The 27918-nt window shown below is 44.7% G+C and overlaps 1 protein-coding gene across 5 annotated transcripts in view; it reads left to right on the forward strand.

Annotated features, from left to right (window-relative positions):
* Positions 1-27918, forward strand: part of LOC146805001 (arylsulfatase D-like) — a 439444-nt gene that overhangs the window by 275472 nt on the left and 136054 nt on the right. For all 5 annotated transcript variants that reach the window (XM_085622147.1, XM_085622149.1, XM_085622146.1 and 2 more), the window contains one exon: positions 803-937. In XM_085622147.1, coding sequence (XP_085478273.1) covers positions 803-937 — 135 coding nt within the window. The remainder of the gene's footprint in view (positions 1-802; positions 938-27918) is intronic.

The following is a 27918-nucleotide window of genomic DNA, read 5'->3' on the forward strand; positions in this document are numbered from 1 at the left end:
TGTGATGGCGATCCGCAGCCATGGGCCCAGTTAATGCCCTTGCACCAACCTACATTATGAGCAGCGGGGAAGTAGACCTCGTCCCCAACTCTCCAGTGCAGGTCTTCTACTGGGCAGCAGAGAGCAGAATTCTGGCAAAGATTGCAGGGTTCCCTCTTCTTTTTTAAGAACAGTAATAATGGCTTTTGCAGTGTAAATGTTTTGGGGAAGTAGGAAGCGGGTCAGGGGATCACTACCAACTCTTTTTGAAACTTCTATGAAAACAAAACTTCATTTTTTAAATGCAGCCCTGCTTACTTTAAAGAAATCGGTCTGCATTAAAAACAAAAAAACTTTTTCAGTTTTTTTACAGTAATCACAGGCATGTTGCTTTGCTCACCATTATACACCATCATCCCTGTGATTTCAGCCAATCGTAGTAGGTCACAAATTGCTTTAATTCATATTCATTAGACAGATTGGTCTGCAACCCACTACGATGCCCTTATTTTATTAACTGACCTATTAGCACATAGATGGGCTCACAATAATTTAATGGTCACAGAACGTTGGTGCGCAATTTTAACCACTTTGTAGATGGAGCACTTGATCTATAACACCTCTTTAAAGAATGATTGTGGTCTAATGTTTAGTACAACATAGGTACAGCTGTCTTTTGAGAGGGCAAGTTACTTAAGATGATTCATTCCACTGGTTATCATGAAGAATTGTTCGAGGGCATTTTTTGCTTTTCATGCAAAATTCAGATGCTGATGTTGGCTACACCTTCAATCTAACATGTAAAATGCATTTTTTAAAACAGGGAACATTCTCAATACTCTAGACGAAAAAGGACTGAAGAACAATACGCTTGTCTACTTTGCCTCTGACCATGGAGCGCATTTGGAGGACAGAAAAGGAAATGTTCAAGTTGGTGGCTGGAATGGAATATACAAAGGTGAGAGGTGACTTTAACAAGTAGTCTGGTGAAACATTCTTGGAACAAAAGAAAAAGAAAACAATAGCTCAAAGTCATTAACAGAGGTTATCGTTAAGAACACTTATTAGTGATGGAGATAACCATGAAAAGATAAAAAATCTTCTCTCTCACTTGTCATTTCTACACTACAAAATGCTAAAATGTTATTGAAACGTGTGATTAACACAGTACTTGTCAAGGATATTTAGATTGTCTTACTGAAAAAAGGGAACTTCACTGAGAATTTCTAGTGAGAGAAAAAGGGGTTAATTGCTCTAACCACACACCAACATAGTGTAAGTGATTGGTTTAACATGGGAGATAACTGAAACTCCCTCTTAGAAGCTCAAAGGACACACTCATAGGAAAATCAATCTCTGTACAAATTTGAAAGAATAAACATCCAAGCATACAAGCACACAAGAAAATACTAATGTGTAGTATTTGAATGTATCTTTGTGAGGCACAGTTCAAACAAATAACTTTTCACTCAGGCATAATTTACAAATGTTACAGAAGATAACATATGTTTTATTTTTATTTTTTCCTCTTTGCCTTGCTCACTTCCGGCTGGCCTCCAAGCTCTCTCTCTGCCATGGTATTCAACCCTTGAGGAATACTAGAAACCTCAGCAAATGTTTTATTGACAATGCTTAGAAATAAAGAGGCTGACAAAGAACCATGGCTGTTCAATACATATTGCAGTTACTGGTTGCTCATGGGGATCAGGAGGCAGCTTTCTGATTTACAGTTGTAGACCAGAATATCAAGTACAAAAATATTGAGGTGCCAGCATATTGAGCCCTAAATATCAAGAAGCAAATGATCTTGAAGGTAAGTGCATATACCCACGAAGAGATGTAGTATTCTTAGATACACATTTATGTACCTTCAAGATATATATAGTGTTAAGCGAGATACATCTGCAGTGAAGAATAGTGCATCTGCGCGTACCCATATACCTACCATCACAGTGTTTTGGATGTCAATATTTAGGCCATATTGTTTTAGTACCATAATATTTTTAACTTGATAGTGATAGTCCAGTGGTATCGGGTCATTTACACTTGTTTAGGAAGACTTAAGAGAACTTAAGAGGGCTTTTACATTTTCGAAAACTGCTGCAGTCTGCCATGGTCTCTCTTTCAATAAATGGAAAAATTGATTTTGCGAGGCAGAAAAGGGGAGCGCCGGAATGTAAAGTAAACTAAGTTTTACCTCAGAGAAAATAACATCTAGTGTATCAGAGTATCTGCCGGGTATATTAAGGTTTTTGCCTAAGTTCAGTATTACTTTGAAAATCAAATATCATATTTTACTGCTGACCTGATATCCGTAAGCAACAGCAATATGCTATTATCTTTCTCCATTATACTATCCAGTGGCGGTGCGTCCATTGGGGGTGTTGGGGCGTTGCCCCTCCGCCCCTGCCCACGCCCGCAGCTCCCTCAGCGTCACTGAACTTAGTTTACTTAAGTTCAGAGACGCCGAGGGAGAACTGACAATGCATGTCAGTCAGCATGACGTCGGACCGTGGGCGGTCCGGCGTCATGTTGACTGACCTGCATTGTCAGACCAGCCAGGGACAGGCAGCACTGCAGCACAAGTGTGCATGAGTGGGCAAGGTGAGCTAATTTTTAGCCTGTGCCCAGTCATGCGCACTTGTGTTTTCACGGACTTGCGCATGCCCATTAGGAGCCCCTCGGTCTCCTAATGGGCAGGCGGCGGGCGAAGAGTAAGCTGTGCCATCAGCCAAACCTGGCGCTGCAGCAGCGCCAGGATTGGCTGAGGGGTTGCCACTCCAGTGCTGACGTGCTATTCCTGTTTGAAGAGGGCAGAGGCGCCAACGCGGACCAGGAGCAGAGGCGGTCAGGTAAGTTTTAGTCTTAATTTTAATTGTATCTTCCCATTTGACCCCCCCCCCGCAACCCCCCCTCGCAACCCCCCCTCGCAACCCCCCCCCGCAACCCCCCCCCACGACTGCCTCCTTGCTCTTTGAAGAACGTTCTTGCGTGCATTGGAAAATAAAATGCATACTGCGTGCGCGGCTCTGTATTCACAAACGTGGTCTTTTTAAACCATCCTGCTTTTGTTTTTTAATGATATAAGCAATGGGCATTAGGTCTCACTAGGCGTTATGGATAGATAGTTCATGATGTTCAACCGATTGTGAGATGTGCTCTGTCGTAAGTCACTGCTTGAGTCCAATTCTCCCGCAGCTGGCAGCTGCCTCCCCCCTCCTTTGTTCCCCCTCTTCCCTCTCTGTCTCGCTCCTCCTCATGTAGTAAAAACCGGTCAGAGACTTCAAGAAACAGGTATTACCTTCTCTTTCCTCCTTTCGTTTATTTGCTTCCTTGTGAAATGGATCCAAAAAAGAAAAACACTTGCTGGAAACGTAGTCTTTTGCTGACATTTTTCAATTTCTAAGTGCAGCCTCAGGGTAGAGAGAAATAAAACATTCAAAATATGAAAAATAACTAACTAACTAACTAAAGCGAGGTGGCCATATTGATTTATTCACACCTAAACACATTAGCGCCACATTACAGTGTTTGCCAGTGAAGCCCTACTTTTGTTGCCTCCTCGCTCTTTGAACAACCATGTTTTCCCTGGGCGGGAAAGCACACTATTCCTGGAGGTACTGAAATACCTGCTTATTGGGTGCGTGCATTGGAAAACAAAATGCATACTGCGGCTCTGTATTCACAAATGTGGTCTTTTTAAACCATTCTGCTTTCGTTTTGTAATGGTAAAAGCAATGGGCATTAGGTCAGCTCCGTTACTCTCACACGTTCCTTTCTGCACCCTTATTCCCTTATGTCACTGTTTCCTTCTCTTTCTATTGAGATGATGAGAAATACGCCCCGGACCGGACGCCGGACCTTAAAAGAGTGGCAGCGCTAAGTGCCCACCACCTGCAATCACCGGTACATATTAGGCGCTATAGTAGACTCTAGAGATAGTTCATCCGATTCTTGTGTGAGATGTGCTCTGTCGTAACTACTTGTCATTTGCTATGACGGGGGAATGGAGGTGCGGAGACAGAGAAAGAGACAAGGGAGGAAGGGATACAGAGATGTAGGGAGGGATAGCAAGCAAGATGGATGTGAGAGCAACAAGATAGGAAGAGATAGCAAGATAGAAAGAGGAAGCAAGATAGGGAGAGAGGAATGCATGGGGGGTTGCGAGACAATGGAAGGGGCAGCAAGAGACAGTCACTGGGCAGTGTCAGCAGCACCCAGCCAGTGACAGAGGAGGGGAGATGCTGAGATAGCGAAAGAGATAAGGTAGGAAGGGATACTTGGATGATGGGAAAGTTAATGTGTCACTGGAAGAGAGTGACACCGATAGAGCAGCTTGCAGCCACTTACAGGTGAAGGTGGTGAATTCTGGGAGAGAGATAGGTAAAGAGAAAAGTGACAGTTCACAGAGGCACTTTCATAATTGCTTTATTAACCTTCCGGCTTTCTCAAATTTGCTTGAAAATGCACTATTTTTCTTCTCTTTTTTCGAAATTTTCACGGGAAGAGAATCACAACGAATTCCCCCTTATGGTGGTTCGGGCTCGCTCGCTACGCTCGCTCGCAACGGTGCAGTATACCAATCATTTTACGCCTCACCACTTTCAAATGTCACCAGCCGCCCCTGATACCATCTTCTTTACATGTGCCTTCTTCTCCTGACTGCAGATGTCTTTGTAACGCTTATACCAAATCCTGTTCTACATATGAAAATTTCTTTCCACTTCTGCAAGAAATTCAAGATTTCCTATTAACCTGTCTGTTGAAAATGTTTCGATCAAACTCTGTTACTCTCACCAGTCTACGCCACTGTTCCATCAATGTTTCATATTTACCAATGCAGTCAAGGTTATCCCTCTGCATTCTAAGAACACAAACTGGTGGGTTTTGATTTTTCCTAGTAGAAGCCTCCTATTGAAATATGTGTGCTTGAATAGACATCAGTCATCACTCACAGGTCTTGGACCGCAACTCCTCACAAAGAAAATAAAGTTAATGGCTGCTGTCACATAGGTAAGCATGCACAGCCATGACCTAGAGAGTAAATGTCCACTTTAATGGTTGATAAGCTAGATAAGAATATTTTTCAGCAACCAACAACAAAATCCCCTGAGCTGTCCCATGCCTCTCCTCATGGAAAGCAATGTCCACCAGTTCCTAACCTGGTTTGAATTATTGTGCAGAGGAGAACTACCATTCACTGCCCATGGGACTACGTTATGAAATGTAACGCTGCTGCATATTTGTGTTCTTTGAAATGCATCACACAGTTCCTTTTAATGTTTACCTCTATGTAACCAACAGGCTTATTTGTAGAGCTCAGATGCCCTTTGTTAGTATATGATGGGAATGATAAGTTCTGACTTTTTATTATTACTCCACAAAGTGGTTTTATCATCTGCAGAGCTGGATACTTGCTTGCCCTGGCTATGCAGTATTGGGACCTGCATTGCTGACCAAGACAAATGGAGACAATTGAAAGCTTAAGCCACTCCATTTGCTAAAGATTTCCATACTAACAATAATAGTGTTAACGTATGAAGGTATTATATTGGTGGTTTCTGTAAGCCAAACCAAAGGGGATGATGGACGGAGTGTTGAACATTGCAAGCACTCACCCCCAGTCAATTGATCTGGGTTTAATCCATCATCATTCTTTAGCTCACTCCGCCACCCCAGTTTAGACATGGCCATATGCAAATCAGTCTGACCCTGTGCCTCATGGGAACAGTCCAGCCCGAACTGCCAAGCCATGTCTTCCCTGGACCGGAAACAAGCATCCTGGGACCGGTTTCTGGCTAATTAGCCGTCATCAGCCAGGCTAGCTTGAATCCAGTGGCAAAGTGAGCAAGGGACCCACGTCTGGGCATACCCTGCCAACTTTGGGCGAACAAACCAAAACCAAAGGGGATGTTGGTTTCTATAAGCCAACAAATCAATTTTTCCATGAAGAGAACGATTCAAAGTCCCATAATGGAATCACTAAAGGTTGATATTGTATTTGTTTATTCAATATAGTGGAGAAGAAGACTGTAATCCTTGTCTTGATTTTTCCAGGTATGGTCCTCTCCCCCCATTATAGACTGTGCTTGCTGCATCTTCGCTTTCTCCACCAGATGCACTGAACCCCTGCCCAGCTTTACCACATGGGCCTCTCTGAATATGTGTGGGGCTGTACATGTGGAGCACACAATGCCTCCTTTCTTCACTTAGCATGGGACAGCCCGGTGGTAGACCAGTATAGGACCACTTTCTACAATGCGATCACCATTAGTGACCACGGCCCCTGTAGGACTCCCCTGGTGGCCCTATTGGGCTATTTGAAGGAGGTTCCTCATGATGGCAGGCATCTTACTGCAATACTGCTGCTTTTGGCGAAGTGCAAAGTTGAGATGCATTGGTAACACCACCCTTCCACTAAGCTCAATAATTGTCTGCAACATCTGGGATATTGCACAAACAACTAACCCTCTATTGGAAACTAATTCCATTATGCTTGTGCCCAGCTGACATATTGTATTGTAATTGCCTTTATATAGCGCTTACTATCCCTGACGAGGTGTCGAAGGGCTTTTTCGGCGAGTAGCACACTACTCCAGGACCCACAGAAGGTTAGTGTTGAATTAGTATAGTGAAACATGCAAGTACATTTTAAGTGATGGATAGGTTAGTCTGTTATTTGGATTCAGAAGGATAGCAGAAGGATAGCAGAAGGATAGAAGAGGAATAAAAAGGTTTGTATTTATATAGCGCTTGTTACCCCTGATGGGGTGTTGAAGCACGCTACCCCGGAAACCCATAAAGGATTAGTGCTGAATTAGTATGATGAAATATGAAAGTAATTTGAGTGGTGGATATTAGTCAGTTATTTGGAGTGAGAAGGGTAGCGGAGGGATAAAAGGGAGGAAAGGTTTGCATTCATGTAGCACCTGTTACCCCTGATGGCGAGTAGGACGCTACTCCGGGAACCCATAAAGGATTAGTGTTGAAAATTAGTACAGAGAAGTATGAAGTAATTTGAGTGGTGGATATGTTATTCAGTTATTTGGATAGAGAAGGGTAGGTTGCGGTATAGAAGAGAGAAAGAGGTTTGTATTTATATAGCGCTTGCTACCCCTTGATGGACTTTTGAAGCGCTTTATTGGCGAGTAGCACACTACCATGAAACCCTTAAGGATTAGTGTTGAATTAGTATGGCGAAACATGAAGGTAATTTGAGTGGTGGATATGTTAGTCAGTTATTTGGATTAAGAAGGGTTGGAGAGGGGTAGAAAAGGGAAAAAGGTTTGAATTTATATAGAGCTGGTAACCCTGATGGGGTGTTGAATCGTTTCATTGGCGAGTAGCACGCTACTCTGGAACCCATAAAGGATTAGTGGTGAATTAGTATAGTGGAATATGGAAATTGAGAAGTGAACATGTTAGTCTGTTATTTTGATTGAAAAGGATAGTAAAAGGACAGAAGAGTGAGATTTTTCTTTTTTTTTGTTCTTTTTTTTTAAAGTCATAGCAGTAATAGCAGTAGGAGGAGGCTTTTGGATGAGTTAAAAGGGGTTTTAGAGGGGAAGAGTCAGAGGGGAGAGTTTATAAAGGTTTGTAATGGGGGATCGGTATAGTAAAAAAGAGGTGTCAGATGAAGCAAAGAGGGGTAGAGTAGGAGAGAGTCTAGAAAGGGTTATTTTGGGGATCATAGTAGTGGTATGGGGTTTGGGATAAAGGGGAGAGTGGATGTAGAGAATATATTGATAGATGTATAGGGTAGTGCATTGGAAAGAGTAGTAGAAAGAAGTTTGAGATGAGTCAGAATGTTGGGCCAGAGGATATATTGAGAGAAGTATAGGCTGAGAAATAGGGTAGCACATTTGAAATGCTAAATTAAAAGAAAGTGATAAATATATAGATCCATACGTACATTGAAAGTGTATAGATGCATAAAGGAGGGTAAGTATATATAGATTAAAGATATTGATAGAGGTACAGGACGAGAAATAGGGTAGTGCATTGGCTATGCTTTTTCAGGAGAAAGGTAACAGACACACAGATCCAAGTACATGGAAGGTACATAGATGCACAATGGAAGTAAGTACATGTAGACCAAAGATGATTTTTATTTATTTATGTATTTATTTATTTACTTACAACAACATAATTATTCTACATGTTCATACAAAGGAATACACAAAGATAGATACATATCTATAGTGAAAATAAATGCTTATATACAGAGGAATATGCTGTAAATTTATGTTTGCGTATGGTGCTTATGTGGGGAAGAGCCAATTCTTGAGTAGTTTTCTGAAGATAAGGTGGTTGTCGGTGGATCTTATGTTGGGGGTAAAGAGTTCCATAGTTTGGCGGCTTGAACAGAGAAGGATGTGCCACCCATGGTTTTTTTCTTGTATCTTGGGATTTTGAGGCGAGATGCCCCTTTAGAGCGTAGGTTCCTTTGTTGAATGTGTTTGGTGATTTTATTCCTGATGAAGAGCGGTCCCATTCCACGTATTGCTTTTTGGGTGATACAGAGTAGCTTGAACGTGGATCTTCTGGCAACCAGTAACCAATGCAGGGCTTTCAATGCAGGTGAGATGTGGTCTCGCGGTTTGATGTGCAAGAGTAGCCTGGCAGCCGAGTTCTGAATCCGTTGCAGTCTTTTCATGGTTGTTAAAGGTGATCCGTGGTAGAGGCTAATGGCGTACTCAAGTTTTGACAGAACAAGGGAGATGGTAGCTTGGACCTTGTGTGGAAATCCCGAATGAGGGAAAATTCATCGCAGCGTTTTTATAGTGACAGAGCTTGATCTTGCTAGTTTGTCCACTTGGGCATTCATCCACAGCTTGGAGTCCATGGTCATTCCGAGGTTCCTTACTTCCTTTGATAATTTGGGTGGTGATCCCAGTTCATCAGACCAGGCAGCAAGAGGATCGTAACGTATCCAATCGCCACACATGAGTATTTCCTTTTTTGAATCATTCAATTTGAGATGGCTCCAAGTCATCCACTGATCCACGGCTCTGAGACATCTGAAAATTGGGGATTTTTCAATGTCTTTGGGGCATTCCAGTTGAAGAAGTATTTGAGTCTAACCTGCATAGTTATAGCACGTGTGGTGAAACTGATTGATCAGTACCGCTAATGACTTCATGTAGATGTTGAAAAGCATGGGCGAGATGATAGAACCTTGAGGGACCCCTGCTTTTTTGGAGTATGGTTTGGACGAGAAAGGTGGGGTATGGATGACATTAGTTCTGTTTCTAAGGTAGGATGTGATCCAGTCTAGAGCAGTTCCCTCTATGCCGGCTTCATAGAGTCTTTGTGTCAGAGTGTCATGGTCAACCGTGTCAAAGGCAGCCGAGAGGCCCAAGAGGAGTAGCGCAGCAATCCCGCTGCGGTCAACTGTATTCTTCAGGTCATCCCAGATGGCAAGGAGGGTAGGTTCAGTGCCTCTTTCCGGACGGAATCCTGTTTGGAAGTCTGAGAGTATGTCATTCTCTTCAATGAATTGTGACATCTGGGTGAACGCTGCTCTTTCTATCAGTTTGCCAAGGAAAGGTCCATTTGTAATGGGTCTGTAGTTGTCAGGGTTCAGCGGGTCCAAGTTTGTTTTCTTCAGTAAAGGGCGTATATGTGTGATTTTTTTAGTTCTTCTGGAAATATTCCGGTAGTTAAGGAATCGTTGATTATTCTTTTTACTGGAGTGGCAGCAGAGGTTGTTAAAAGAATTGTCTTGAAAGTTTGTGGTGGACGGGGGTCAGAAGGGCTGCCAGCAGGCCTGCTTGCTTTGACCATGAACATAAATTCATCGTATGAGATGTGTTGGAAGGAACGGAGAGGCTGGGTTAGAGTATTCTTGGGTTGTTGTTTTGTACAGGGGTCAGTGCTGGTGCTTTGTTTCTGTTTTAAGTACGAGTCCAATGTGTCTGCTTTGTCTGTGTAATGATTTGCCAGTTTGTCTGTGAAATCTCGAGTAACAGGATTAGTTTCTTTTAGGCAATTTGGTTTGCGAAATTCATTCAGAATTTTATAGAATTCTTTATTTGCACATTTAGCATTTTGAATTCTGTCTGAATAGTAGCTTTTTTGATAGCTGACTTGTATAATCTGTTAATTTTTTGTAGGTGAAGATTGTCTTGTTTGACGTTTGTTTTGAGCCAGGTACGTTGCAGCTTTCTAATTTGTTGTTTTATGTCTTTTATTTCTTAGTTTCTCCAAGGCGCTTTTTTTTCTTTTGTGCTGTTGTGTGGTTTTGAGTGGTATCAGGATGTCAAAAGCTTCCTGTAACCACTCATATAGATTTTGAACCAAAGTTATTGTTTCCAGATTTGTACTTGATGTTAGTTGTGTTTCCAAGTGTTCCAAATTGAGTTTGTTCCACAGCCGATAGGTGGATGGATGTAAGCTAGTTTTAGGTGAGTCCCTTAGTGTTGTTTTATGTTGGAAAGCAAGCAAGTGGTCGTCTGAGCATGTGACTGGAGTTATAGTTTGAAAGGTAACTAGTTCAGTATTAGCAAAAATGACATCTAGGATATGTCCAGCGATGTGTTTGGGTTTGTGGACAATCTAATGCAGGTCCAGTGCCTCTAGGCCAGTGATTATTGTTTTTGGATGGGTCATATTGGGTTTGTCAAACCAAATGTTGAGGTCACCCAGAATGCATAAGTTGGAGTGCATTGTTATCAGGTTTGAAACTGTGTTTAGAAGTGCGTCTGGGAATGTCGCCTTGCTAGGTGGAGGACTGTAAAGGAGCAGTAAGTTACAAGATGAAGACGGTGTAGTATTGCATCTTGTTAGAAGAGCCTCACAATTCTTTATGGAGATGTCGTCCACTTTAATGGCATGTAATGTTTGCCTGAACACAACAGCTAGACCACTTCCTTTTTTGCCTATACTATTTTGGGTGATTGTTTGATAGCCTACAGGAATGGCTTTATGCAGGACTGGAGCCATATCTTCTCCCAACCATGATTCAGTTATGATTAGTATGTCTCGTTATGCATCTGTGAGAAGGTCGTAGATGTGATGTTTGTTTTTAGAGAGGGATCAAACATTTATTAGTAGACCGTTTAGAGAATAGCCTTTGGTGATAGTGAGACTTTGTTTTGTAGTAGAGTGAACAGTATTGTGTGTGTTTGTAGCAGGTGTGTTTTTAGTGCTGGCATTAGCTGTTTTAGGATAGCAATCGTGTAGCTGTTCTGTATCATGTTCCTCATCCAGCATGCTAAGAAGGCATTTTGATGGGTCTGCGTGTGTGGTGGAGATGGTGTTTGTGAGTGAGATGGTGTGCTGTGTTGTTTTCGTGGTGTAACATTGTTGTGCAGTAGATATGGGGAAGCAAAGTTGTGTGGTGTGGCACGTCGCTTATGTTGTTTGCGTGTGTTTATGGCGGAAGGTGTATGAGTCAGGGGTGGTGGTGCAGCATGTGGGTCATGTAGTAAGGTTCTAAATTGTCCAATGGATGAGAGGCGGTTAGAGAGTTGCTGTGTTGCTGTATCTGTGTTAGGTGTGGTGGAAGAGAGAAAGCTTGGCACTGGAGTTTGTTCCTTTGTGTGGTTTGAAAGGTGGGTGTATGTTTGTATTTTGTGATGGTAAGTATTTTGACGTATTGTGCTTTGAAGATCTTGTTGTGCTGGTGTGTGACATTTTTTGTTTTTGAGGAGTATTGAAAAGGGGTGCTGGTGTATTTGTTTCATGCAATGGATTTGGTTGTATAGTATTGTTTGTGAGAGGTGGTTGTAAGGTAGAAGGGGTGGTGATGTGTTTGAGTAAAGTGTATGTTGTGTGTAGGAGGGAATGAAGTAGAGGTAAGAGTGTTTGGCTTAGACTGGTTTGTTGCATGAGTTAAAAAGTGTGGTGGTGTGCAGTGTGTGTGTTAGTGTTATTATGGTAGTAGGGAGAGGAGGGTGATGGTTGGACAAATGATGGAAGGATGAATATATGTTTGTTAGTGATAAAAGGTGGTCTGTTAGGTGTAATTAGAGCAGGGAGCGTGTGTCTGGATGGGATGTAGTTATGTATGGTGTTGAATGGGGTTGTGTTAGTGATGAGTGGATTGGTTAGTGGTATAGGATAGAGTTGTGTATTGTTTGTAGGTGATGGTGGGTATGTGTGGTAGTTGGGATAGAAGGGTGTATAGATGTGGTTTGGTTGGGTTTGTAGTGCTTGCTGGTCCATTGGTCCGTGCATAGGGTTGTGTGTAGTATACATTTGGTGTGAATGTGTTACTATGTTTGTGGATGGTGTGGGGTAGCTATTACTGAATGTGAACATGGGCAGCATTTCTGGCCCTAGTCCCGACCAGTCTTGAACACGCTCAAACAGGTAATTGCCCTTGTCCTCTCCACCCGGGCTGAGACGCCCTAAGCCTTGGCCTTTTATAGCCCTAGTAATCAAGTGACCCCTTCAGCCAATGGGAACTGTTGGACTTGGCCCTTCTGGCAAGTTCACCCCTAGAACATTTTGCATTGATCCTAGCCTTTTCCCTATGGTGTATTAGTGGATTTAGGCCTCTAGGCGCTTTAACACTGTGTCCCAGTGTAAAGTGCGTGCGCTCTGGGTTACATTGAGTGAGACTGACCTGCCCTCCCATAGGAATGCATGGGGGATCTGAGTGACCATGTTAGTTCCTGATGCGTGGGGAGTGCAGGGCCGAGTTTGGTATGTGCGAACTCGTGAGAGTGAATGCTGCGCGATGATGTGTGTGGCGTTACTAGGGCTAGTGTAGAAGTGCCACTTCTAGATGCTGGCATAAATGTGCAGTGACTGTCTGGCTTGTGATTGGCTGGTGTGTCTGTCTCCAGGAGTCAGGATGGGTCTGCCCTGGTGGTGGGTGGAGAGATCTGCATGTTGATGGCAGGGAGGAGTACACCTGGGACCTGAATAGGGCTGGGCTTTCCCCACACAATGCTGGCTCCACCCCCTGTGGTGCGTCTGATGTCCCTGGCCTGTCCTGTGAATAGGGAGAGGGGCTGAACAAAACAAAGTGCTCAGGAACCAGTTGCATCTGGTTCGTTCCTTCCCTGCACCTTTGGAAACAAAGGATTTGGTGTATAAAAGAGGGGCTGTGACCCCATGAAAATGTTCTTGTTCTTAGACTAGAAACGACCAGGGGCGTGCTGCTGCTGGGGCCCAGGGAAAGGCTTGCCTCCCTGGGCCCTGCCCAGCCCCTGGATGCCTGATGGACTTCAAGGACTTTGTTTCTAGCGCCTGGTGAGCGCTTGGATCCTGACAGGAGGGGGCTTGCTGCTGGTGGGGCCCAGGAAGGACCGCCATGGGGGCTGCCTCCCTGCTGGAGGGCCCTGTGTGCTGGCCCCTGGGCCCTACATTGCCACCTGGATGCTGCCAAAGCGTTGTCCAACCTTTTTGTGCCCGTAGTGCGCTGTGCTTCTCCAGGAGAGGGAGAGCCTGGGGGCTGAGCAGCACGGCGCTGCAGCCCTGGCTGAGGGAATCCCCAGCGTAGGGATTCCCCCCTTTTTATGAGCCTTGCGGGTGCCCACCCCGCTTATGTCCGCTTGTTCTGATCATGGTTGCGGGAGCCCACCCCGCTTATTTTCATTATAGTGCGCGGGTGCCCACCCCGCGACTTTGCTCTATTGTAGCGGGTGCCCACCCCGCTTTGGCGTAATTCCTTCACGGGAGCCTACCCCGTATTGCCCGCAAAAGAAATCACCGCTGCGGCCCGAGCTGCATTCAAAAATCGCCGCCGCCCGGAAATCAGGCAAGACTGCCTGTGACGTGGGCGGGGCCAGCGGCTGGGGCGGAAGCGGCGCGAGAGTTGCAGGCCCCGGAAAAGGAGTCATGGCAGGAGCCGCGAGGGCTCCATCCTTTAAGTCCGGTCCCGACATGGGGGACCGGGTGAAGCATGGTAGCGTGGCGGCATCATTCAAGGAGGGCGGGAGCCCACCCCGCCTCTGCGAGCCGATAGGTAAAGCCCCGGGTCCCAGGAGGGGGCCCGGGTGAAGACTGCAGCGCGGGGCTCCCAGGAGTGAGGGAAGCCCCGCGCCACAAGAGAAGTAAAGTCCTACCTTCGCCCCAGCCGGTGAGTGACGAGGGCTGGGGGGGAAGAGGGGACCGAGGCACCAGTGCCGGTGCCTACTGCTTGAGCGGCCCCACATGGCAGAGGGCCGCTCCATCGGGGGCATAGTTGTTTTAAGAGCCCCGGTGGCTCCAGCATTTCGGCATGTTTGGACAGAGCCTTGGTGGCTCCAACACAGGGGCCAAGTCGTTAGTGATCTGAGCCTGCGGGCTCCAACGATGGGTATAATTATTTACTAGAGGGCCCGAGGGGCCCATGCTTTTCTCCGTGCGGTGGCACAGAGTCTGAGTGGTCCCACCAGGAGAGCGGGTCGCGCCAACGTCACTGAAATTGTTATAGAAGGTCCAGAGGGGCCGAGGCTTTTCCCCGTGTGGAGGCACATGGAGCCCAGTGGCACAGTGGTCCCAGCTGCCCTGCGAGAGCGCAGGCAGCTGCAACGTTTTTGCGCAGTTATGTGAGTTAGTCCCTGAGAGGGACAGAAGTGGCACAGTGGTGCCAGGCCTTTACCAATATTCCCAGCTGCCCAGCAAGTAGTGGGCAGCTGCAACGTTTAGGTCTACGCAAAAGTGCGCACCCTTGACTTGTGCTGCATAGGCAGTGCGCCCTGACTTTTGGGACACAGGGCATTTGAGCCCCTCTTTGGGATGGCCAGTTGGCCAGGGGGATCGTTAGGTTTGTAGGGCGCCAGGCCCTAAATGTGATTTATGATTAGGATGTTAGTGTCTAATGCGTTTAGATTTCTAATGTGATTTTAGTGCTAGGAAATGTAATTCATGTAGTATGTTTTACGCACCCTGTGTTATACCTCCAAATGTGGTTTTATTATTGTGAGGTTGTTTCACCTGTTTAGGTTGATGTTAGGGAGATTATACTTCCCTGTGTGATGTACGCCCCTAGTGTAGTTATACTTAGGTGGTAGGGTCTAATGCGTTAGACTTATGAGAAATTGCATAATGTGTTTATGCCCCTGTGATGGATGCAGGATAGGTTTTATACCTGATGCTAGTGTGATGACGCTGAGGTCATTATTGCGCCAGGAGTTACTGGTTGTGCTCTACAGTGATAATTTGTGCTACAGTTAGTATATGTCCTACATGTACAATTGGTGATTTGTGCTGATTCTGACAGTGGTCCATGTGGCCCTGTCCCGTGTAAATAGTCCCTTGTAAAATTCTGCCCAGTGCCAGTTGGCACAGTGTAAATTATGTGATTTTCATCTAATGTGTTTATTATAATACAAATGCTATTTTTACAATAACCTTGTGTGGAGTTTCTTTTGTGGTGGGCCTTGGGTGTTGTTGCTGGGTGCGCACGCAAACGCTTTACACATTGCCTCCGGGATAAGCCTGACTGCTCGTGCCAAGCTACCAAGGGGGTGAGCAGGGGTTATCTTTGGCGTGTAACTCCCCAGCCCTGACTAGAGTGGTGGTTTCTGCCTGGCTTTGGCGCAAGCCCTAGCCAACCAGAAATCCCATTTCTAACAGGAACCCTAGCCCTAACCCTATCCAATCACAACACTAGCCCTTAAATCTAGAACCAATACGAGAGCAGGACCTTACAGCCAATCTCAGCCCTGGTCCAAGCACCCAATAACTTCTTGAAACCCTGATCTCTACGTCCCATAAATGCCCTACCCCTACCTGTAGTCCCAACCCAAGTCCAAGCAACCAATGTCATAGGAAGCCCTAGTCCCTACTTCCAATAGAAAGCAAAACCCTACTCTTAGTACCACACCTAGTCCAGCAACCAATCACCCCAGAAGCCTTAATCGCTACTTCCAATTAAAGGCCTAAACCTAGCCCTAGCCCAACAACCAATAACACGGGAAGCCCAAGTCCCTACTTCCAATAGAAATCCTAACCCTAGCCCCAACCCTACATTGATTGAATCACTGACCCAGAAACCAATTAGAACCCTCAAATATCCAACCAATGAGGACACTAACCCTAATCCAATAGAAACATCAGATACAACCACCAATCAGTGTATACATGTACCAACCACTAGCAGACTATATAAGGTCCCAGCACCTTAGACAAGGTTTGCTGGCCAGGGAGTTGGGAGCTGCTTCTCTTGTTCAGAATCTCATAGGAGACAGACCGGCTCAATCCACACTTTGGACTTCTGCAGGTAAGGACCTAACTTGTCCACTGACAATAGTGTTTGTATAAAACTTTACACCCTCTCCTGGCCAAAAACGAAGTGCACAGTCCCTATTAAACACAGTTTAAACAGTACACAGAAGATCACTTCTGCCTCAGAGCTCCCTCTGATGTAGAATATCCCTGTTGCTAGAGTCAACTATCTTTCGTATCTTTTTATGTGGCATACTTAGCGGAGCACTAAGATTTTAGGTGGAAGACAGGGGGGCAAATGCCCCCTACAAGCTCCACCACTGGTGCCATAAGAAGTTTACTTTGGTTGACCCTTCATCAGTGTGATCAACTTATCTTCTGGTTCACATTTGTGAACTTCTGTGAGAAAGAGAATTCTGGGTCGAACTAGGTTCACATTTTAATAATCATCTTTGTTGGGGCTGGTCGTGCACCTACTTCTTGGTGCCATTGGAATGGAAGGGAAGTTCGTCCAGGATTATGGTCAGTATCAGCTTGGTTCTGGCATCAGTTAAGTGATTGTATTTCATTCAACAGTAAGTGTCAAAGACAGTTAATGAAATTGCTCCAATATGCTAGGTTGTTCCCAAATTGAATGTGACATGTGTGCCATTCTCACACTTCTGGAATTTTATTTGTAGATGAGATGACCTCAGTCATGGGTTGCTTGTAAAATTTAAAGGTGATAACAAGAGTCATTCATTAGGAGGCACCCCAGTTGACCTGTTTGAATGGTAATATTGTAAGATCGGATACAACAACAACAAATCTTTATTCGATTGTTACATCATGAAAGATACACTACAATAAAAGGATAAAGAGTATATGTGAGACAAAATAATAAAAGAAAAAAGGAAAAAAGAAACCTTGAAAGGGTCCAGCCCTAGAGGTCATACTAAAACCAATAACATAACGTAGCAATCTTCCAAGTTTAATAAAAGAATAAAATGAATAAAACTAAAAATAACAGGGCGTAAGTACATATAAATTCTGAAACTTAAGAGACTAAGGGTTAGTCCTATTAACTAAGACCCTGCGAATAGCCCAGGACCAAATTAAAAATGTAGCCAGAGCAATAACTATGTCCTCTCGGGTGTTAGTTCTCAAGATACGCATTGCTGTTTTATGTGATCTGGTGCCTAAAATTAAGCAAATGGGCTTAAGCCATATTTGCCTAGGAAGAGCAAAAGCTGGGCACGCAAACAGAACATGAGCAATAGACTCTTCCTGTGTAATACAAGTGGGGCAGTACCTGTCAGCTCCACCCTTCCACTTGTGACTAAAGGAATTAAGTGGGAGAGACCCAACTCTAAACTGATGATATAGTTTGCGGTCCCCTACTCTAGGGATAAAATTCCAGTAAAGTTCGAAGCTACTCAGGTACTTATGGTCCAAAAAAAGGCCAGTTAGTGAACTACTATTTGTCTTGGACCAAAGTTTCCGTGACCAGGATTCCCAATATAGAGCTTTATAATCTAGTTTACTGGGAAATTGATTACCCCTAGGATCCAACCACAAATGGCCCAGCCCCATGTCAAACAGGCCATTTCTAATATATTGGAGCCAAACTATTCTCTTTTGCGTGTCAAGTTCCTTAATATACCAGATTGCATTGGCATAGGATAAAAGTTCAGGGGTAGTCCACAATCTTATCCAGTAGGAGAGGGGTCTATACCTAGCATCAGCGTCAAACGCCCTACACCCCATGTCTAGCAATAAAGGCTGAATGGGTGTTGACTGGGGGAGGGCGGTCAATGAACGTAAAAACTTATTTTGGGCTTTGACTAGGGGCGATAAATTATCGTAACCCCATATCTCCGCCCCATATATGATTGATGCTCTAACTTTCCCTTTGTATAGAGCAATTGCAGGCCCCACTGATTTTGTGTAGGAGGCTCCAAATTATTTTGATATAGCTCCAGCTAGCTGATTATGTTTAAGTGCAAATAAATCTACTTGTGGCTTCCAGGACAACTTTCAACTCAAGGTGATGCCCAAGTATGTGAATGTGTCAGTCTGTTCTAAAGAGATACCGTTCAATGACACTTTGCTCTTAACTGTGTTATGTTTGTGCATCACCATGTACTTGGTCTTATCGACATTAATTACCAGGTCATGATCATTACAGAACACCGTAAATCGATCAAGGGCCCGCTGCAGACCAGATTGAGTTTTTTACAAGATAAGCGTGTCATCTGCAAACATAAGAAGTGGGACCTTGGAACCATCTAGTGAAGGGGCGTCGGTTGGGTAGTTAGTATAGAAGGAGATAACCCTATTTATGTAAAGGGAGAACAAGGTTGGAGCCAGAACGCATCCCTGCCTAACGCCCCTGTCCACGGGGAATTTGTCAGTTGTCTCACCCTGCTGGCCCCATCGAACTTGTGCAAAATTTGAAGTGTGAAGTTTTATTATAAAAGATAAAAGAGCCAATGGCATACCAGCTTCCTTAAGGGAGTCCCACAGTTTATTGTGGGGGACTAAATCAAAAGCAGATTTTAAATCAACAAAGGCTGCAAACAAAGTCCCCCCCGATAATATGACCGTACGCCAAAAGATCATTATAAACCTGAATGCTTGATCAATTGTGCTAACGTGTGACCGGAAGCCAGCTTGGTTGATAGATAACACCTGAGATTCGTCTATCCATTTGTGAACCCTAGCTAATATGGTCCTAGCCACTATCTTTTGAAGTGAATCAATTAGGCTAATGGGTCTATAATTGCAGGGGCAAGAACGATCTCCTTTTTTAAAGATCGGGACAATTTCCGCACCTAGCCAGGAAACAGGCAAAGGTGCGCCCCGAGCCAGAGCATTTAGCAAAATAAAAATGTACCTTGCCCAGTTATTTTTATCAAATTTAAAAAGGTCCGAGGGAATACAGTCCAGGCCTGGTGCCCTACCCGCTGGTGCCGCTTCTATGGCTGCCTCTATCTCCACCAAGCCAAAAGTTAAGACCTCCGTAGTTGTTAGGTCGATATGACCGGGTGCAGAGCTAGGGGGGACAGGAAAACTGGGCTTGGTAATGGGAAACCCATTTGTCAGGGGAAACGTTGTTATGGGGGATAGGCACAGCCACCCCACTGCCCCATTTTATTAAGTGCCAGAATTGTGTCCAATTCTTCTCATGGGAGGCTTTCGTTAACTCCTCCCATCTGTCCTCGTCAAAGCGTTTTTTTGCCTCTGAAGCACCCTTTTATACGTAGCCCTAGCAGATCTGATTGACTGAATGTCTTTAGACTTAATTGCCAGGGAAAGCAGCTTAAAATCTGCTGAGCACTCTTTATCGTACCATTTGGCTGCCTTCCGTACAGTAGGTCTACATTCCTTTCTTTTAGTGGTTAATAATGATTTTACCTTACCAAAGAGGGCCTCATGCTCACTCGTTAGGCACTGAGGGGGTTCATCTGATAAGTTAAAAGCTGAAAGAGTTGATAGTGTTTCCTCAATAAACTTACAAAGTTGACTTTGGATACTTTTGTTATTGGATAATGAAACCCACTTCAGGCGACGAAAATCATTTGATACTACAGTATCTCCTGCCAACATGTCCCGTTCAAGATTGTTACTCGCTGTTAATTTTAAGGCCAGTCTCATAGATAAGGGGTCATGGTCACTTTCAGGTCTATTAATTACAGTCATGTCCAAAACAATAGACCATAGGTCCAAGCTAACAAAGATATAATCTATCCTACTACCACTTCTCCCGTTAGAAAAGGTATTACAACCATTAGGATCTGATGGAGTTCGCCCATTAACCGCTCTCAAGCCCCGACCCAAGGAAAATCCTTTGAGTTGGAGGGCCGCCTCAGTCCACTTTTTAATAGGGGCTAGGGACAAAGATGGAACACCCCAGGTGGAATCCTCTTCTGCACTTAAGTTGCCATCATCAAAACCCAAAGGCTCAAAGGTGCAATTAAAATCGCCCATTATCACCATTGAGATAGGACATTCTAGATCCTCAATAAAGGAGTCCAGGTACTGTATGGTAGGAGATAATCTGCCCCCACCTGCCCTCGTGAATAAGTATTAATTAGAGTGAACACCAACTTGCCTTCCCTCAAGATTTTTAGGGCCAGGATATCTCCATCATTCGTATACAGTTCTCTGATCTGAAAAGATGAATGTTGCCTGACCCATATTAATAACCCTCCACTAGGACGTCCTTTCCCTTTGGTTGTTGCCGCTTTCCCAAAAGCCAAATAGCCTGGGCGGTGAACAGTGGTCATTGACCAAGTCTCCTGTAATGCAACAAAATCGTGACTGTCCACCAAGTCCGACCATTCAATTGAGGAAAGTTTAGAGGATAGACCAGCAACATTCCAGGACATCAAAGAAGAAAAGTTTACACTTGAAAAGTTCTCACAAGACAGGAGGAATCAATTTCACAGATGGTTGATCAGGACCTTGAGCTTGTGTTGATGCTAGTAGGGGGGAAGGCAAATAGCTAGGGCCTTTTCCACGCTCCTCAATAAAATCCCTTTATGGCAAAATACTTAGTAACGGTCAATCACAGTCATCCAGATCAGATAAAGGAGCAAACCTATTGTGGACTGGAGCCTCGATACATCTAAGGTCACGTCTCGAGCATACTCTCAATGGACCAGGTCCCATAATAGGGGTCCGGGGCGAGATAAGTATGGGCCTTGTTCGTAAAAGAACCCCAGTGGTAAAACCACAATTGAGTCAGCTTTGGGCCTTAAGGGGCCACCCAAAATATTGAGTATCACTCTTGGAGCCTGGGTGTTATCAAAGTTTACTATCACACAGTCTCCCTTCAATTCCTTCTTTCGAAAGCCAACCCATGAGCTACGTCTAGCCATAATCATATGGTTAAGGATGTCCTGATTCCAATAACCTACTCCCTTAAGTTTAGCGTTAAGCCAGTGTCTAGTCTTATGCAAGAGTTGTCGTGTAGATTCGGGATGTCTACTCTGACTTCGGGGAACGTTGCTCAAGATAACCACTAGGGGTGCAGCTTCAGGCGGAAGATGGAGGGGGCCACTGTTCAACCTAGATCTTTGCATGCCCTTATCATCTTCCATACGAGTATGTGGTGTGGATCCTACCCTATGGAGGCATTTACTAGGAGTACCACTACTACTGACATGTGGGAGGTCATTAGTCCTACTATCTGGGATATTTTTACGCTCCAAAGAGGAGCACAAAGAAGTTTGGGCATATTCTACCAGCGTGTTGCCTGAATTACCCAAAATCCCAGAGTGTAGGGGTAACCTGCTAGTTTAAGCTGGTGTCTTGACAGTGCCCTTCCCCCCTTATATTTGATGCCCCAGCACGTGAACTTAAGGGATCTACTGTGGGCTGAGATGGAGTACTAGCAAGTCTAAAGTCACTAAGGGTTAGTAAAGGGCTGTAACGGATCCTGCTGACCATCACTATTAGGAAGATCCCTGTTTATAGAATTGCCTGTCTTAAAGAGTTTAGTTAAATCTTCCTCTATTTTGTTCAGTCTGTATGTAATGGGAGTTAATAAAGTGGACATAAGATTCTCTAATCTGCGCCACATAACTTCACCGCCTCAAAGGCTAAAGTCGGCAGTATCTTGGAAGTTCGGGCCAGTTAAAGGGCTGAGGGGGAGAACCGGTCCAATACCCTGATTAGAATTCGCCACTTGAGCTTGAATGTTAAGTCTCGGCATTTTTGCGGCAGTAGATCTTTGCGGCTCACCACCCCTTTTCCTTTTGGCAGTGGTATCTGATTTAGCTACCATGGGCTTGGTCCTATTTGCTACAACAACCCTAGTAGTAGCTCTTTTCTTTTTGCTACAAGCAGCTACTTGCACGGGAGGGGTGGAAATGGAGGAATTAACAATTTTGTCACTGATGCTAAGGAGTTGGGAACCCAGTGACTCAGTAACCCTCGTCTGCAAGAACAAGGGGGAGGCTTGAGCAGGTGAACGGATTACGGCTAAAGAGCCCAGGGAAGATCTTTCATTCCAGAGGGGTTCTAGGGATAGCCGTCGCTCCGTGTTAGCAATCTCTTTTTCCAGCACTGAGGCTGCTCTTGTTATAAATTGGTCAAGTGTACCCACCACTCCTCCCCCAGTAACCGTGGGAATCTTTTTGTTGTCCCTCCTAGTCATTATTAAACTAGAGAAAAAAACTACAACTAGGCTAATGTAACTCAAAGCACAGGAATACAAACAAGAGGCTTTCCACAGGGAAAGACGCCACCAAAGCGATGTCAAAGTGTTAACCTCTGCCAGCTGCAGGTGATTCCACCTTATACCCTGCGTGACCCACACAATGAGAACAACAAGGTCCTAAGGTAACCCACCAATGCAAAAGAGGGGGGTTGAAATGTCACAAAGGTTCCTAAGGCTTCAAGTCCCGTGAGGCTTGGCGACGTCCGCTCAACCCGCACTATAGGCAATGCGACTCCAAGTAACAAATGGACAGCAAGCTGAATCAAACAGTCATACCACAGTCACGGCAGTACTTACAATTACAATGGAGCGCTACTGCAACGGATGTCAGGGAACTTGCCCAGCCCGGCCTCCTCCGGCCCATGACGGGCAAGGACGGGCCCGCCCTTGGCCCGGGCTTTGCCCAGGCGCTGCCCAAGAGCGTCCCGCGCGGCGGGCAACTGCAGGCCTTAAATGAAGCCCAGGCGCTGCCTGGTGACGTCTACGGCAAGCACCCGGGGCTAAGGATGCTGGGGGATGGAGTTTACTGGAGGCCGTTCCCCTCATGGCGGCGATGTTAGGTGTGCCAAAATAGGATAGAACAGAAGCCCCCAACGATGGCCGTTTCCCTCACGGCAGGATCGTAGGTCAGAGATGTGGCACCAGGGCTGTAAGAGTGTCCCGCGCAGCGGGGCAACTGCAGGCCTTAATTGAAGCCCAGGCGCTGCCTGGTGATGTCTACGGCAAGCGCCCGGGGCTAAGGATGCTGGAGGATTGAGTTTACTGGAGGCCATTCCCCTCAAGGCGGCGATGTTAGGTGTGCCAAAATAGGATAGAACAGAAGCCCCCAACGATGGCCGTTTCCCTCACGGCAGGATCGTATGTCAGAGATGTGGCACCAGGGCTGTAAGAGCTTCCCCTTTGTAAGATCAATTCTGATTTGGTGGCTTTAGTATGAAGCAATATCCAAACAACTTTACATCTGAGCCCAAGACTCTAGCCCATCTTCAAGGTGGTCTAGAAGAGTGTTATGGTCCATCTGTCAGGAATCAGCCAAATGCTAAACAAGACTAACCGAATGGTGGGGGCAGTGTTTCGGAGCAAACAGAAGAGGAGCTCCAGTGTTCACCGACGCCGGAGAAAGTGTAAAGACTCCTCATGGACCGCATTGTTAAGCTCATGATTTTCCAAGATGGCCGCCACTAGCAGTTTGAGGTCAGCGCTCCAATCTTCCAGCTGGGAGCGCTAGGATCATAGATCAGTGTAAAGCACACGCCCACTCTCCTAAAGGCGCACTTCACCGAGTTTAGTCAGGAGAGTAGTGGAGTATATTTTACTGCATATTAGAGAATAGTATAGTGTAGTTTAGCTCTGCGTTGCCCATGCTCGTCAGTAGAGATAGTGTTCTGTCTCTCATCAGGTGTTGTTCCAGGTTTAAGGAGGAGTCTATGAAGAAAAAATAAAACAGGAGAGGCTTTCAATAGCATATTGCTTTTCACCAGAGAGTCCAAGGCTGAAGGTTGTCACTTACCTCATTTCATCAGCATCACCCAGTACCGGTTCACGCAAGTACCTATATGAGAAATATAAAGAAAAGGAATTAATAGAAAAAGTTTTCAGAACATCATTTCAGTTCAAGCCAAGAAAAATGAATATTAACTAGAATTAATTGAAAAGTTTAATTCTTACAAGTTCTGTCTGTTGCAGAATACTATTTTCAGAAAAGTATTTTCTCACATTAGTAATTAAGGGCTTTTAATGAAATTAACTAAATGACGTATGAGAAAAGAATATTCAATACAAAAGAAATATAATCAGAAGAGGAGCAAGAGCCATTCTTATTAAGGGTATGTTCTTCATTTAAGAGAAAAGAATTCAAAAGCATAGTAAGTTTAGAGTACATTCTAGCGTAAAGTAATGTGTTCATTTGTTTTACAGTGTTCAAAAAAATATTAACACTTGGAAGCTCTAGAAGTAGAGGTAGAAGTTGAGGACACCTTAAGAAGAAGACAAGGGAGTCTCTTCTCTATCCCCATCCCCTTCCCCCCCATGGAAATCCTTCACCCCCTTTTAGTTCTATCAAGGGGTATGGAGAGGATCTCGGAGAGGCATTGGGAAAAGCCTTCATTCTGCTCAGGTGCAGTTTTTGGAAACTTCTTGATAGACTCTTGACAGAGGGAAGTGCCCACGATTTAATTACTCACCTGAGCAGAATAGCTGAAGGATTTGATCTAAAAAATGTAGGCGGGGTTTTGGAAGCCATTCAAAAAGAGTTGTTAGCCATTAGGGAAGAGAACCATAGTTTGAGGCAGGACTTGTTGGCTTCTAGAAGAGAAACTACAGACTTAGCTAGTAAAATGGACGGTTATTTCTCCGGAACCAGTTTTGCAGTGTTATCTCCTGAGTCTCAGACTTCCAATTCCACCCCAATTCTCCACCCTAGAAGCACCACTCAGGTTATTTACTCCTTGACACCAGTTATTCCATTAGCTCCTCTAGAACGTTTTAGTGGAGACCCTTAAAAGGCCGAACTTTTCCTAACTCAATGCTCTCTTCATTTCATGTGCCGGCCGGCAATTTCCCCTGATGCACTGTCCTGGGTAGCCTTTGTCTTGTCCTATCTAAGTGGGGATGCTGCCGCCTGATCTTTACCACTGGTTTCCAAGGTCTCAGCTATCCTGTATGACTTTGATTAATTCAAGAAGGAGTTTTTTGAGAATATTTGATAGGAGAAGAATTGCACAAAGCCACAGACAATGAGTTGTTGGAGTTGAGACAGGGAAACAAGGAGCTAGTTGTGTACCTTGCTCAGTTCAACAAATTGATCGTAGAGACTGATTGGCCAGAAAATAAGAGTGGAGCATTATTTTACAGAGGTCTAAAAGATTAACTGAAAGATGCCTTGTTGCAGATATCAAATAGACACTCAGAAGTTTCAGCTCTTATTGATTTAGTCCTTGAATTAGATTATTGACAGACAGAGAGAAAAGGAGAAAAGAGGAGGGAATTTCTCTTAAGCGTGCCTAGTTATGACCGGATAAGACCAGAAGGATTAAGAACAGTGGAAATTAATCAATCTGTAGAACCAAAGTAAATTGGAGTAGTGCGAGGTCCTCTTTCAAAAGAAGAAAAAGACAAGAGGAGACTAAATAATCTCTGTTTATATTGTGGCGTCAGCGGCCATGTTGTCAAAGTCTGTCCCAAGAAACCAAAGACCTTACCAAAGGAAAACTTGCGGCACCACCAGTAGGAGGGGTTGGATTGGTGAGTGCTAAAGAAGCAACAACTCAAGATTCTCATTTATTGGCAAATACTCTACAATATTCCGCTACACACTTGACCTTACCTGTTACATTAAAATTCAGAACCTCTGTACAACCAGACATACCGGTGATGATCGATTCGGGAGCCACAGGAAACTTTTGCAACTTGATGTTCGCTACAAAAATTGAATTAAAAGGTATCTGGAAGGAGGGGGCGGGCTGGGGGTAGGAGCACACCATACACGTCAATGTACACGCTGCCTTTGTTATGGGTTCTTTCCTTTGTATTGCATGTAACCTTTTCGATTTTACCGACGCCTCAGTTGCCTAGGCGAGTTTAGTTTTCCTGTACGGCTCCATGGCTGGTGGGTGGTGGGGTTGGCCCCTTCCCACGAGATGACATCTGAACTCCTAAGGGTGAAGTGACTGGATCTCAGGAGGGCGGTGGCGGGCGCGCTAGCAGACACTAGGTTGTCCCCCCCCCTCTTGACAGTTGGCATGATTTACCAGCCTGTATAAGTTTCTGACCCGATATATGTGAAATGTGATGCCGTACGATATGCTCATGTATTATGATCTAAACTTAATAAAAATAGATTTGCAAAAAAAAAAGGTATTTTGAAGGACAAGTGAGGCAGTTAGAGCTATTGATGGCTCAAACCTTTCTTCAGGTCCAATTGTGAGTCACACTGAAAAGGTAGAACATATTTTACCAGATGGGTATCAAGAATTCCTGCAGTTTAATCTAATCAATGCACCACAGTTTCAGTTAATTCTAGGTCTCCCGTGGCTAACAGAACATAACCCTCAGATTGATTGGGAAAAAAAGTCAATCAAGATGAATTCTGTATATTGTAGGGAGTTCTGTTATCACACTGAGAATCAAGTAAAAGAGTCTAGTCTGACCACCTGCTTGTGTGAGACCGGGGTTTCCGTGTGTTATACATACAAAGAGATTCCAGAGATGTACCAGGATTACCAGGATGTGTTCGGTGAAGTTAAAGCTGAGAAGCTTCCCCCTCATCTATCTTACGATTGAAAAATAGAGTTGGAACCCGGGGCGAATCTTCCTTGCAGCAGAATTTGTTCCCTAACTGAAAAGGAAGATTGATTCCTGAAGGAATACATTCTAAAATATTTAAAGAACAGGTTTATCAGACCATCCCAGTCCCAAGTTTCTTCTCCATTGTTTATCGTACCCAAGAAAAAAGAGGGGGATTTAAGGGCTTGTATAGATTACTGAGCTTTGAATCGAAGAACCATTCAGAACAGGTTCCCTTTACCGCTGATCTCAGTGCTATTGGATCAATTCAAAGGAGCACGGATTTACACAAAGCTAGATCTCAGAGGGGCATATCATATTGTCCGAATCAGAGAAGGAGATTAATGGAAAACCGCTATTAGAACTAAGTTTGGTCTATACGAATACCAGGTCATGCCTTATGGTCTGTGTAACACCCACCTGCCTTTCAGCACTTCATAAACGATGTGCTGAGCCAATATATAGAGATATGTGCCATTGTCCATATTGATGATATACTAATTTACTCAGTGTTGGAAGAGGAACACCAAGAACATGTACAAGGAGTCTTGGAAATGCTGCTGTAAAACAGCTTATACGTGAAACTTGAGAAGTTGGCTTTCAGTGTTCACATTGTGGATTTCCTTGGTTTCATCCTATCTCCGGAAGGAATTACCATGAATGAAAAAAAGATAAAGGCAGTTCTGGAATGGACTTCTCCTACGGCCATGAAAGAAATACAAAGTTTCATTGGATTCTTGAATTTCTATAGGAGATTTATTAAAAAAGCTCTCAAAAAGTGATTCTTATAACTCGTTTGTTAAAGAAAGGAGTTCCATTTGTTTGGTCCAGAGAAGCTGAAGCAGCCTTCTAGTCCCTAAAAGAGATTTTTTCTTCAACTCCAATTCTGCTTCATGCAGATCCGGCAGAGCCTGTTTATTTGAAAACGGATGCTTCTGATCAGGCTATTGGTGGGGTTTTTTCCCCAAAGACACAAGGAAACAGGCCAATTGTATCCAGTTGCCTACCGGTCGCAGAAATTGCTTCCAGCAGAAACCAACTATACCATGACTGAAAAGGAGTTACCAGCCATAAAGGATGCCTTTAACCCCTTCCCCGCTCATGACGGAACCGCTCCGTCATGAGCCACGGTTGCCGTGTGCTCATGACGGAGCGGTTCCGTCATGCCACGACCGGTGGCGGCCGCTCCGCCCACGCAACGCTGTTTCTCCGCCTGTGCGGGGGGACAACGCAACTGGGCGGAGTCATGACCGAACCGCTCCGTCATGAGCACAGCTCAACCGTGGCTCATGACGGAGTGGCTCCGTCATGAGCACAGCGCCACCGCGCTGCCCCCCCGCACCCCC

Source organism: Triturus cristatus, chromosome 8, assembly GCF_964204655.1.
Source record: "Triturus cristatus chromosome 8, aTriCri1.1, whole genome shotgun sequence".
Taxonomy (NCBI): Eukaryota; Metazoa; Chordata; class Amphibia; order Caudata; family Salamandridae; genus Triturus; species Triturus cristatus.